The sequence below is a fragment of the Stenella coeruleoalba genome (assembly GCF_951394435.1).
Source record: "Stenella coeruleoalba genome assembly, chromosome: 6".
Lineage (NCBI taxonomy): Eukaryota > Metazoa > Chordata > Mammalia > Artiodactyla > Delphinidae > Stenella > Stenella coeruleoalba.
Genome location: NC_137151.1, coordinates 64635735 through 64648746, shown reverse-complemented (window position 1 = coordinate 64648746; position 13012 = coordinate 64635735). Strand labels below are relative to the sequence as shown.

The 13012-nt window shown below is 47.1% G+C and overlaps 1 protein-coding gene across 3 annotated transcripts in view; it reads left to right on the top strand.

The window, feature by feature from the left end:
* The first annotated feature begins 207 nt into the window (after positions 1–207).
* The window catches only part of STK39 (serine/threonine kinase 39), a 311340-nt gene continuing 298535 nt past the window's right edge, over positions 208–13012 (top strand). For 2 of the 3 annotated variants that reach the window (XM_079925347.1, XM_079925349.1), the window contains exon 1: positions 208–517. In XM_079925347.1, the coding sequence (XP_079781473.1) occupies positions 325–517 (193 nt within the window). In that variant the 5' untranslated portion in view covers positions 208–324. Of the gene's footprint in view, positions 518–1409; positions 1548–13012 lie in introns of those variants that run through there. The other variant, XM_079925350.1, reaches the window with a different exon arrangement.

The following is a 13012-nucleotide window of genomic DNA, read 5'->3' as shown; positions in this document are numbered from 1 at the left end:
AGCAGGGCGGGAGAGGGCGGCGGGGCGGCGGTTCCCCTCGCGGAGACAGAGAACTGCGCGCGCGAGGCGCGGGGCGCGCGGCGAGCGCGGCGGCCGCCGCCTCCTCCCCTCCCCGCCTCCGGTGGCGCTGCCTCCTCCCTCCGCCCGGCTCGGCCTCCCTTGCTCCCTCCCCTCGTGGCTGGCTCCAGCGGCGGCGTCGGCGGCGGCGGGCGGGGAGGGCGTGCGCCGGTCGAGAGGTGTCGGCGGCGAGGGGAGGGAAGGGAAGTTTCAAGTGGAAGGTCGTCCGCCGGCCGGCGCGTCTTCTCGCTCTCCTCCGGCAGCATCATGGCGGAGCCGAGCGGTTCGCCCGTGCACGTCCAGCAGCCCCAGCAGGCGGCCCCGGTGACACCGGCGGCGGCGGCCCCGGCGGCCGCGACAGCAGCGCCGGTTCCGGTGGCACCCGGGGCCCCAGCCCCGGCGGCGCAGGCGGTCGGCTGGCCCATCTGCAGGGACGCGTACGAGCTGCAGGAGGTTATCGGTCAGTGCTGCGGGCGCGGCGGGGCTGGCTCAGCCTGGGCGCTGAGGCCGGGCGGGAGGCGCGACCTGGGCGGGAGGGGACGCGGGATGCTGGGCTTGCCTCCATGCACGCCCGGGAGGCAGAGCGGTCGGCTTCTGGGCCTACCGGCTTCAACAGCTTTTTTTTTTTTTTTTTTTTGATTTATTTGTTCGTTCCGTGAGCGCTGGTGCTGCAGGAGGCGGCGCGGCGGATGTGACTCGCACTGCAGACGAGCCGCATGCTGCAAACTTTTATCTCCCCGATCGCTGGGGCGGCGGAACTGGGGACCCGGCAATGCCGCCGCATTTTCTTCCTCCCGCGCGCCGGGCCCGCAGCCTGTGGTCGGTGGCCACGCGAGCAGGCAGCCGCGGCCGGGGTGGGGTTGCGGGGGCGCCGCCCTCGGCTTCCAGCGCCCCCGCGCCGCGCCTTGGGGGCCGCGTCCTGGGGGACCCAGCGGGCGCAGCCGCGCCTCTGCTCTCCAAGCTCCGCGCCTCGGTCTCCCGTCAGCAGCCTCTCGGCGTGGGTAACCGGGCTACGTAGGAGTTGCGGAGGCCCAGGTTCTTTCCCGAGGCCGGGGAGGATGCTGGCCTCTCTGACAGCCGCTGCTCCACGCCCGCCTCACAGCCCGGCTCTCCGCGCCGCCCGGCGTTCCCGGGTACCCGCCTCTCGGTAGCTGGGCGCGCCGCCTACTGCCCAGCCCGGTCGCCCGTGGAAAGCAGGCACCCTGGCCTTCTGCCCTGCGCCGGGCCGATGCTTCCCTCTGGTCCAAGGCCGAGCTGCAAGAATGAAAGCCGAGGCTGTCGGTGATCTGCTCTCTGCCTCTCGGTGCCTTCTAGTCGGCCCACAAATACCACCTTATCTTACATTTTAAAAACTTGGCAAAGTCGAATGGCAAGAAGCCGGCATTACCTTTCCCTGGGCCAAACACGTGAAGGACCAGGAGAGTTGTGTTGGCCCTTATTGGATCATCTCGTCTGAGAGGCTTGTTAAACCCAGTTAGGGAACCCACCAGGTAAAGTGGGCCCTCAGCTTCTAACCTTACTGGCGCTGGGATGGGATGCTGCCTTCCCATAACTTGATATTTAAGTACGGTGATGAAAAAGGAATTCAGGATATTCCTCTTAAACTTTTTTTTTTCTTTTCATTAAAAAGAATGCTCCACTCCTCCCTTAAAAAAAAATTAAAACAGATACTAAGAATTTCATTAGGTGTTTAAACGAGCCTTTATCATCTGCTACTGTGTGAATGAAACAGCATAGACTGAAATAAATACTGAAGGGCAGAACCCTAACCCTAACCTAGGCTATAAAAGCTCCAAATAACCTAAAATAAGCATCTGTACATAAAATTCTTTGAAAACCAAGAACTTTCATAACTTTTGGCCAAAGACCCTAAAAGGATGAGTCTTCCTGTCACTGCGTGGATTAAATATTTTCAAGGGCTTCTCAAAGCCTAGAGTATTTAGTGAAAACTCCTTTAACCTGGTAGCTAAGCCCCTTCGTCTTCCCAGTTTTAAGGCCTGCTCTCAACTGGCTTGCCCCCTCTCATATTCTGATTGCATTGATTGTATCCTGAATAGTCAGCTGTCTTAGGACCCGTCTGGCCTTCCATTCCTTGTTGCCTTTCGCAGGCTCTTTAAGTGCCCATCTTTGTAGTGAATCTCACTCAGCTTTCAAGGCCAGTGTGAATGTTCTTGAGAAACCTTCTCCTTCTCCCAAGGCAAAGTGTGGTGGCTTCTGCCCCTCTTTTTATATCTCACCGCATGTAACTCCATAATTTTTATGTGGTCAACAAAATCTAAAGGCCTACTATGTCCCAAGCATCGTGCTAGGTGCTAGCAATATAGAAATTAATAAAAATTGTCCCTGCCTTCAAGGACTTCCCAAGTAAACGACTCTGTAAGATGTGATGAGTGAGCACTGGTAGAGCACAAAGGAGGGATTGACTGCTAGGAGAAATAAGGAAACAGGGTATTCCACAGAAGACATCTGAGCTGAATTTTGAAGTCTGAGTAAGTTTGTAAGGTGCCTGATTATTTCCATTGCTGCCTTTCCTAGCTAGGAGTTCCTAGCTGTGAACTCTTCCAGGGTCTTATTTCTCCCTCTGTCTCCAGCACATAGGGATGATGCATACAAGTTGAATGATGGTATCAGCCACATAGTTTCCATAGGGTCAGGACCAGCACTTACTTATAATCAATTTATATGCTTATTTTGTTAATTATTAGGGTCAGTATGCAAGCTTTGCTTTTTTAAAACAATGTTCTGAGCTGATCAGTTTTGTCAACTAAACTGAAGAAAATCTTAGTTTAATTAAGGTGAGGGGATTGATTGCAGGGCTTCCTTCTGCTTGCAGTAGCAGCATTGTTAATTATGGTTGGTCCATTTAATTAAAAAGAAATTTACCTGAGGAATTTTCAAGCAGAAACACCTGCTTATTACTTCTACATTGATTTTTGCGCATTCACAGTGTGGAAAGGGCTTTTCTGCATTTAAAATTTATCTCGTAATTTTCCAACTGAAAGAGATGGCCTGTGGGGGGGCCGTGTTGAAGTCAAGTTGCTGGAATAGGGCTTTCCAGGGTCTTAATGTTTATAGGGAATTACAAACCCATTTCCATTTAGCGTTTAATGCTTGTTAAGTAATGAAGAGTGAACTTGCAGTTAAGCACTTCTGCTTAAACATTACACGCAGAAGTTAGTAGTTCAAACATTGGACCAGTTTCGACACGAGTGCGGTTGGACAGCCTTGGCCTCTCCCGGCCACAAGGCAGGTGTCATATGATAGGGCTGCGACAGTGTGAACCGTGACCAGCAGGAGGCTCAGATGTGCCTGAGCAGAAGGCCAAGAGAGGCAAGGTGTTTTAGCTTTGCAGCGTGGCACCGAGCACTTTTTCTTCTTCGTTTCCTTCTGGCAGAGGTTGGGGGTCTCAAGATTAGAGGAGAAGAGGCTTACTAAAGTCCAAACAAAGCAGGTTCAGTTGTTCGACTTCTGTTTTAGAAAAATAAACACAGGATTTTGCAAGTCTAAAAATAAAGTTTTCTCTTTGTTATATTGTTGTTCTTGTGTGGTGAAGGATCAGTGGGGAGTTTGTAATGGTAGTCTGGTTCTAAAGTTTGTGTGCGACCTGGAAATGATGTACAATCTATTGGAGGGAGCTTTATACTTAGGGGTTAACCATGTTATGAAATGATTAAATTCCTTGTTTTAGCCATCAATATGAGTAGATTTCAAATATTTCTGTCTCCTATAGAAATAACTGCTCATGGGAGGTGTTCTAGCTTAATACTCTTCAGCCTCATCAATCCTTGTTCCTCAACCCCCCCCCCCCCCCCCCCGCCATCTCTCAGATTCGCTCTTTAGAAGTATATGGGGCACCCAAAGATATGCTAGTTGAAAAATTAGTTTATTTGTTGGTGGTATTAATATTATCACTTTGATTTGCTAAACAAAGAACAAAAAGTGAATCATGTAAATGTTGACTTGGGCTTCCTTAATCGATTGAACAGCCTCAAGGAACTTTCCTGTCAAAGAGTTATATTCAATGCAGTATCAGTTTCCTTATTAGAATCGGATAGTTCTAGCAGGGTCTGTTATCTTTGTTGGTTTTCCTCTGAGAAACACTAAATAGACCCATGCCTCAGAGCATGTTTGATTTTCTTAGATATTTTTTGCAGGATGAGTCTGTCTGTAGTTTTGCACCTTATTTCTCAGCGTTGCTTCACTTTTATCCTGGGCAGTCATTTAGAGTGATCCAAAAGTACCACCTGCTGCATTTCTGGTTCTAGTCAACAAAAAGAATTTGGTTCCTAGACTCCTAACTGTAGTTTGACAGAGGGGTTCTCAAGTACTCTGTTTTCTCTCCCGGGAGCTTTGTTTAACCATTCCGGTGTATCTTCCCCAGGCACAAGTAATAGGCAACTCTCCAGGTCTTCAAGGAGCAGTAGCCCAGAGCTCTGATCTGTGCTCTCAGAGGTTCTGTGGAGCTCTGTGGTTTAGGGATTAGAACTGGTTTTATAGATGTTCTAGAGGGATCTTGAGGACAGTGGAACCATACTGCGTCACACTCTTTTGCACAGGACCTCAGAGGCCTGGAGCACTGAGTGTGTATTTTAATCTCCCAGACCTTTAAACCGGGCTGCTTTGCTGTTGCTGTCAGTTGTTAACTTGCCTTTTATTTATTTATTTATTTGGCTGCGCTGGGTCTTAGTTGCAGCACGCGGGATCTTTAGTTGGGGCATGTGGGCTCCTTAGTTGTGGCATGTGGGCTCGTAGTTGGGGCATGCATGCGGGATCTAGTTCCCTGACCAGGGATAGAACCTGGGCCCCCTGCGTTGGGAGTGCTGAGTATTAACCACTGGACCACCAGGGAAGTCCCATGTTGGCTTTTTTTTTTTTTTTTTTAGAAGAAACAGAGTCCTGAGATGCTTAGCTTCGCGCAGGTGTTTTGATTTTCATATCGTTTCACTATTTTTTTTTGTAAAGAGAAAAATGTATATAGAACTGCTCTTTTCGTTTTTTTTCATTATTGTGGTAAAATATACAAATATAGGTAACATAAGACTTACCATTTTAACCATTTTCTAAGTGTACAGTTCGGTGGTGTTAATTAATTAAATAGAAATGCTTTTAAATGTGCTGTTCAAACTGGCATGTGGGAAAAATCTCTGGGTTAAGAGAAGCTAATGTTAGAATTTCTATAATACTTTATGCATTTGCTTTGTGACAGATAAAATTATAAATTTCCCCCTGTCTCTTATAAGTCTGTTGTATCCCCCATTTTTGATGGTGTTGGAGAGTAAATTAAAACGTGGCGGGCTCTGGAGTGAGATGGCCTGGCAGTGGCAGTCGCTGGCCTCGCGACCTTGAGCCAGTTATTTGGAGGTGTCTGTACTCGGTTTCCTCATTTTCGACCTGGAGATGATAACGATAGGGTTGCAGAGAAAGGGAGACTCTGGAGCACTTAGAACAGTGCCTGGCACAGGGCGAGCTCTCCGGGAGTCTGAGCCTGCGCTGCCGTGCGCTGCGCCGGCTGATCAGGTCCGAGTTACCGGCAGAGAATGCTGCCCTGACTCTGGCCAGACTGTGGAGCGTCCTGTAGAGTTTCTCTGCTCAGTTTGCATCAGGGAGTTTGCAGGAGGGGGAGTTGGCCCGCGAGCCCCCGCCTTTCAGTGGGCGGCGCCTTCCAGTGGGCTGCTGGCGGGGCAGCCTGAGGCCCCTGCGGGGAGGTAGCTGCAGAGACCTGTGGAACAGGACAGCTCGGGGCCTCGGGTGCCAGATGGCCCTCTGACAAGTGGTGAGAGCATCCTGCGGGAAGGTTGCTGGAGGTACGGCCCGTCGCGAAAGGGCTCTGTGAGCAACCTGCTCCGACTGCATTTTTCTCCCACCTCTGCATCCGCCCTGCGGAGGCTGCCGTGCTGGCAGGAAATGCTGCTGACTAAAAGAAATGGTCACTGTGTGCCCCAGCGGGTCAGGGGACGGGGCATTTGTCTGCAGATCAGGTCATCACTGTTGCTCTCCTGTCTCCTTCCTTGCCTTGCTGCTCTTCCCTCTACTTATAAATATTCTCGTCTCCCTCTAATCATTCACAGCAAAAGAGAACAAAACACCGACACTCTCACTACTCCTTCTTCCTCTAGCTCCTGCCTTATCTCTTTCCTTCCCTTCCCAGTGGAGAACCTCCCATCCACTTCTCAGCTCACTGCAATCTGGCGTCTGCCCTCTTGCTAAGAAGCCAAAATTGGAATGTCCACAGTCACCGTGACCTTCTGTGGCTGCAGCCAGTGGACACTGCAGGCTTTCCCTCTCTTCCTCTCTCTGCAGGAGTCGGCACCATCTGCCGTTTCTCCTGCTCCTTCCCCGCGTATCTCTGCTCCAGGATCCACTTCTCTATGGGTCTGAGGCTTCAACCACTGCCTAAAATGCCCAGGGCCTCTCTGGTCTTTGGACTGGTATGAGGGCTGCCTTTTAAACATCTTTGTTTAGATACTTCACAGAACTTCATACTCACAGTGAAACTCACTGCCTCGCCACCTTTGCTTCATCGCAATCCTGCTCCTTCAACGTTCTCCATCTTACACAAGACCCTTGAGTGTGAAGCAGAAACATGCTGCTCAGCCTGCGCTTGCCCGTCTCCCTTCTCTCCCACATCTGATTGGTCCTCAGTCCTAAATACTCTGCGTGCTGGATCCCTTCTCTGATCTGTCTCTCACTCTTCCTCTTGGCCATTGCCAGTTCAGTTCGGGCTCTTATCAGTTCTTAACTTGGATGACTGTAATGACTTCCTGACCAGGTTCCTTGTCTGCAGCCTTGCTTCCAGCTCTAGTGTGCCTTGCTACCAAAGCGATACTGCTGTACCCAAAGTTTTATCAGTTAACCCCAGGCTTAAACGCTTTTAGTGGCTCTTCCATCATCCTTAAGATGAACTCTGAGCAGGTGTTTAAGGCCTTCGGGAATTGTCTCTTGCCTCCCATTCACTGTTTCCCCCCTCTGCCCCACACCCTTTGTCATTTCTATTCTCAGGACAGACTCGCAGCCAGTGGGAACCTTTTTGCAGTTGCTGAAATGCTTCATGCTTTCTCAGCCCCTGCTAGGCAAGTTTTCCCTGTGCTTGGAACACCCTTGCACACCCCTTCCGTTCCATTTTCATGTATTTAACAGAGAACTCCGGTCTCTCCTTTTAAGCGTTACCTTTATTGAAGTATAATATGCACAAGGAAGAGTATACATGTCATAAATGTATAGCTTGATGCGTGTTCATAAACGGAGCCCACCCTGATCCGGTCTCCCTTTTAAGACCCGGAATAAATGATTTCACAGAAACAGCCTCTGCCCCTGAACCGCCTTCCCCTCTGCTCCTCTCTTGTCTCTTTCACCCCTGGTGGTCCTCATACCCTGTGCAGATGGTTTGCCTCCTTGCCCATCCCGGCACTCCTCCTTGAGGACAGGCCTTTGGCCTCCATAGCCCACACCTCCTATTAAAGATTCGCTAAGTGTTTTCTGGATGAAGGTCTGAATTTTAGGGATAAATGCCCTCCCACCCCCTGTGGAAGAGGAACCTTGCCTCGCTTCTGAATATTTGCCTCCTTGGATCCTGAAGATTTAATCTTGCCTGTGGTTAATGATGATGCTTATTCAGTTGCGTTTGGGCCAATCAGCTTAAAGGGCTCTGTAGAAATTAGCTCATTAATCCTCCCAGATCAAGAGTAAGCACTTTGAGTACTTGCACCTGCCTGTGCTGTGCAGGCAGGCAGGCAGCCAGCCAGAGGCCTGGCTTTCCTGAGGTCATTGTTCTGCGAGGTGGCCTCTGCAGATTAAAGGACCCGGAGCTCCCTGCCACAGTCTCTGCGTCCTTTCACTCAGGCATTGCAGAGCAGGGTGGGGGAAGTCCTAGCGCGCCTCTCCTCTTCTTCAGAGCTTTCCTTTCTTGAGTGTACCCATGAGCTCTCTCTTGCTGTTTGTGTAGTTATATATAACCCAACCTTGAAGATCTGTGGGCCTTCTTGCTGTGTAGAAATCAGGACTGTTGAAGAAGATCAGGGATACAGGTGAAACACAGCAGCAGAATATCAGACGGGTGGTTTTCAAAGGTTGATACGATGGCAGGAATTGTATTTTTATAAGTGACAAGGGACTGGGGGGTGATAGGATTGGTGTGGTACATGCTAAGACCATAGAACTGGATCTTTTAAAGTCAAAACCAGTCTAATAGGTATTGTAATTCCTCTGTGGTGTATTTTTGGGAAAGGTTTTTTTCCCCATTAAAAAAAAAAATTCTCCATGTAATCAAGTGAGGTTTTACGTTTTCCTCCAGGACAGTTTTGCTTAAATTATCCCCAAACAACTCCAAGATGGCTGAAGTGATTCAAGTGCTTCAGGTGTTTCTTTTTCCAAATCCGCTGTTCATTGGTCAAGTTTTTGCTGCTAAAGAAGAATTCAGTATGTTAATTAGAAAGGCATTTTAGATTCGGCTTAACTGGAAAGTAGAGGAGAAATAGCAGTCCTTTAGACAATGGATCGGCAGAGCTTTAGTTCAGAATTGATTTACATAAACACTTTGGGAACCTGATGTCAGTAAATGCTGATGTATTTCAAGTTTCTTCCCATTTGCCAAACAAATATTTGGGAATAAACTCTCACTTAAAGCTTTAAAAAACTTCTTGGACATTGAGGAATTAGATGAATTGACCTTTTAAACTAATTGTATATTTTGATGTATGGGAAAACATCATTTTAAGATAGAACTTAAAACATCATTTTAAAATAGTTTTATCTTCAAACTTCTTCCTAGTAAGTGGCATTTAGTATAACTCAGAGGCCTAGTCCTGGGTGTTCATTCACTTCTTCGCTCAGGTGAAAATACACATCCTTGTGACATTTATGGGGTCCAGGTTTCCAACGTTTAGTCACTGATGTACCAGAAGAACTAGTATGGTAAGTAGAGATGGATGACTTTCTATCATGTGAATGATAGATCTTCATTGGGGGAGTGTTTTAGAAGCCAGTGACCTGTGACAATTCTGAAACTTCTCACAATCACTCTATTTGATGGTTGAGGTCTTAGAAGAACTTGTGATCTTGTTTTGAACGGTAGCATCAGTTTGTACCGGGGCTTGTAATAAGGGGCATCCCTACTGGTTTCTTTCCTGCTCTGTTTTGTTTGGGGATTGAAAAGGATTCATTTTATGGATTGGTTCCTATTGGCGTATCTTGTGTTGTTGACATTTTACTTTGAATTATTTGGTCTGTCCTTCCTTCTTCCCTCCCTCACTTCATCCTTTCCTCCCTTCCTTTCCTTTCTTCCTTCCTTTGAAATTGGCAATGTCACCAGCCCCTTTCTTAATTATGAGATGACTCAAGAAAGCAGGGGAAGAGAGTGCCCAGGGGTAGGAATGATAGGTCAGTGCTGGCTTTTTAAGGTCAGCTCCTAAGTGAGGAATAGCATAGGAGTATAGGGGGATAATGAAATTTAATTTTGGAGGAAACTGAAGAGAAAGTCCATTCCTGTTCCTTTGTTTCTACAACTGAAGATTCTAACAACCTAACTTAATTTGCCTGTGGTCCAGAAGTCCTTAGAATCTCAGGCCGATGCTTCCTACCCGGTTCAGTGTTTCTTTTTTTCCTTATATTTTGGCTGCGTTGGGTCTTCGTTGCTGCGCGGCTTTCTGTAGTTGCGGTGACCAGCGGCTATTCTTTGTTGCGGTACGCCGGCTTCTCCATGCGGTGCTCGGGCCTCTCATTGCCGTGGCTTGTCTTTGTTGTGGAACGTGGGCTCTAGGTGTGCGGGCTCAGTAGTTGTGGCTCGTGGGCTCTAGACCGCAGGCTCAGTAGTTGTGGTGCTTGGGCTTGGTTGCTCCCCAGCATGTGGGATCTTCCCGGACCAGGGCTCGCACCTGTGTCCCCTGCATTGGCAGGTGGATTCTTAACCGCTGCGCCACCAGGGAAGTTCCCAGTTCAGTGTTTTCTTCTACTTACATCATGTTGATTCCTCATTGGTGGGAAGGAGGAAGTTAGAAATGTTATCGACTCAGTGAATTTTATAACTACCATTTTAATGACGTAAATATATATCTTATCTGGGAACATATTTACCGTATAGATTTTATAGTAAAAATCTTTCTTTAGAGGGGTTGAAATGATCTTTATATATCTTTCTTCATTAGAGCATGTTTATTTAACACATAAACCAGGTGATATATAAACATAAAAGTTTCATTTCACCTATCATCTTTTGCCTGGCTGTTAGAATAGACTATAAATATATATTTTTAAAATTAATTAACTTATTTATTTTTGGCTGCGTTGGGTCTTTGTTGCTGCGTGGGCTTTTCTCTAGTTGCGGTGAGCAGGGGCTACTCTTCGTTGCGGTGCGTGGGCTTCTCATTGCGGTGGCTTCTCTTGTTGTGGAGCACGGGCTCTAGGTGTGCAGTTTCAGTAGTTGTGGCTCGCGGGCTCTAGAGCGCAGGCTCAGTAGTTGTGGCGCACGGGCTTAGTTGCTCCGTGGCATGTGGGATCTTCCCGGACCAGGGCTCGAACCCGTGTCCCCTGCATTGGCAGGAGGATTCTTAATCACTGTGCCACCAGGGAAGCCCTAGACTATATTTTTAATCCTTAGTTAGAACCTGTCAGTGAGGTGGAACGTGTCAGTGTGTGTGTGTGTGTGTGAGTGTGTGAGTGAGTGAGAGAGAGAGAGAGAGAGAGAGAGAGAGAGAGAAAGAAATGGCAAATAAAAGGTTGAGGAGCAGGAAGTAGATGTACTTCAGGGCTGATCATTAGCTGGAGCAGAGCTTCTGCACTAGAGCCAGGTCCCTGCTGCCAGGCTGATAACTTTATAGCAGTCAGAGCAGCAATGGCATTCCTAGCAGTGTCTAGTTCTGAGCTGTCCGGAATGGTAGCCACTAGCCACATGTGGCTATTTCAGTTTGAATTAATTAAAATTAAATAAATTTTGGGGTGGAAAGGAATGAAGAGGCAGAGCACAGAGGATGTTTAGGGCAGTGAAACTGTGATACCATATACCAGTGTGATACCATAATGATGGATACGTGTCATACATTTGTCCAAACCCACAGAATGTACAACACAGAGGGTGAGCCCTAACGTAAACAGTGGGCTTTGAATGCCAAGGATGTGTCAGTGTAAGTTCATCAGTTGTAGCAAATGTACCACTCTTTTGGGGGATGTTGGTAATGCTGGAGGCTGTGCATGTGTGGGAGCAGGGGGTACATGGGAAGTCTCTGCCTTCTTCTCAATTTGGCTGTGACCCTAAAACTGCTTTAAAACAATAAAGTCTTTAAAAATGAAATAACATACAGTTCCTGAGTGACACGAGCCACATTTTCAAGTGCAGCCAACTGTGACTACTGCAGCTGAGGAGCTGTATTTTATTTATTTAATTTTAGGTCTATAACCTGCACTGTCCAGTAAAGTACCTTACTGGATAGTGCGGATACAGATTACTTCCATCACCACAAAAAGTCTTACTGGAGAGGGCTGGATGGTAATTTCTCAGAAATGTTCAGAAACTGACTAAATATTATTATGATGGCTGTAAATATCCCGAGGCTACCTCCTGATAACATGCTAAGGCATCGCCACTGACTTAGAAGTACAAAAGGAGACAAACAGTGCTAACCTGATTAAAAAAAAAAAATTGTTTTCACCCTGTGCTCTATTAGAAAGCGAATTGATTCATATTTTCAGAAGGACAGTTATTTTTTGTGTATGGTGAAACAGATACCCCTGCTGACGTAGAAAGACAGTTTTGAAGTATGAGTTTTTATCTTACTCACTTAACTCATTCTAGGATATTCTTGTGATTACTGTAAACACGGAATCCTCCCGAATGAGATCCAGTATTTTCAGAAGTATCAAAATGTTACATTTCCTTGAGAAATCACTTCAGAGTCTTGGGGCTGGATGTGGTAGACAGAATCACTTCAGTTTATCTTCTTTTATGTAATGAAGTAAGAAAGAACTGACAAAATAGTTTTTTTGGTGAAATTACAAAGACGTTGTGAAATTAACTCCACTTAGAAAAAAAATGATACCTGTGTCAGTTTTAGTCACTTAAATGGTGAGTTTGAATCATGGTCCCTTCTTTTCCCTTGATTTTAAAACATTTCGGTAATTGAGTAATTAAAGGATTTAATAGTTTAGTCTAAGTTATATAACACAAAGCAAATAAAACGTTCAGTATTGAAGTCAGTACCTTAACAGAAATTCAAACTCAGTCATCACTGTTTGGTTAGGACACCTTTTTTGTTAGGAGAGGGAATTAATGACATAGGGGTGGGTGAAAACAAATATCTGTGTAGGGAGATTAACTGGGTTTAATTTTGGGCAATTCAGAAACAGTTTGTACTTTCTTATGTTTAGTGTCCCTAGGGTGACTGGGGCCGCCACAGAGAATGCTATACTATGTAATCCTTTTTTATTTTTCCTCGTAGATGCCCTTTCAAGTTTCTGGAGTCCTAAATCCAGTGCCTGGCCTTCAACAAGGGCCGTTGCGGAAACATTTTTAATATGGCAGTTTGGGTGGCTGAAATAGTACTAGGGGAAGTGTCTCTGTGTATTTTCAAATTAATGATCATTAGGACAAATTTAAGAATAGAGATATTTTTGGCATAAGTCTAGATCAGGACTAGATTGTATATCTTTACTAAAATAAATTCTCATTGGTTGTTTGAAAAGTGACAGTCTCGGGCTTCCCTGGTGGCGCAGTGGTTGAGAGTCCGCCTGCCGATGCAGGGGACACGGGTTCGTGCCCTGGTCCGGGAGGATCCCACATGCCGTGGAGCAACTAAGCCCGTGAGCCATGGCCGCTGAGCCTGCGCGTCTGGAGCCTGTGCTCCACAACGGGAGAGGCCACAACAGTGAGAGGCCAGCGTACCGCAAAAAAAAAAAAAAAAAAGTGACAGTCTCTAGGGTGAAGAGATAATGAGCCTCTTAGTTCATCTATAGCCATCTTCCTGATTGT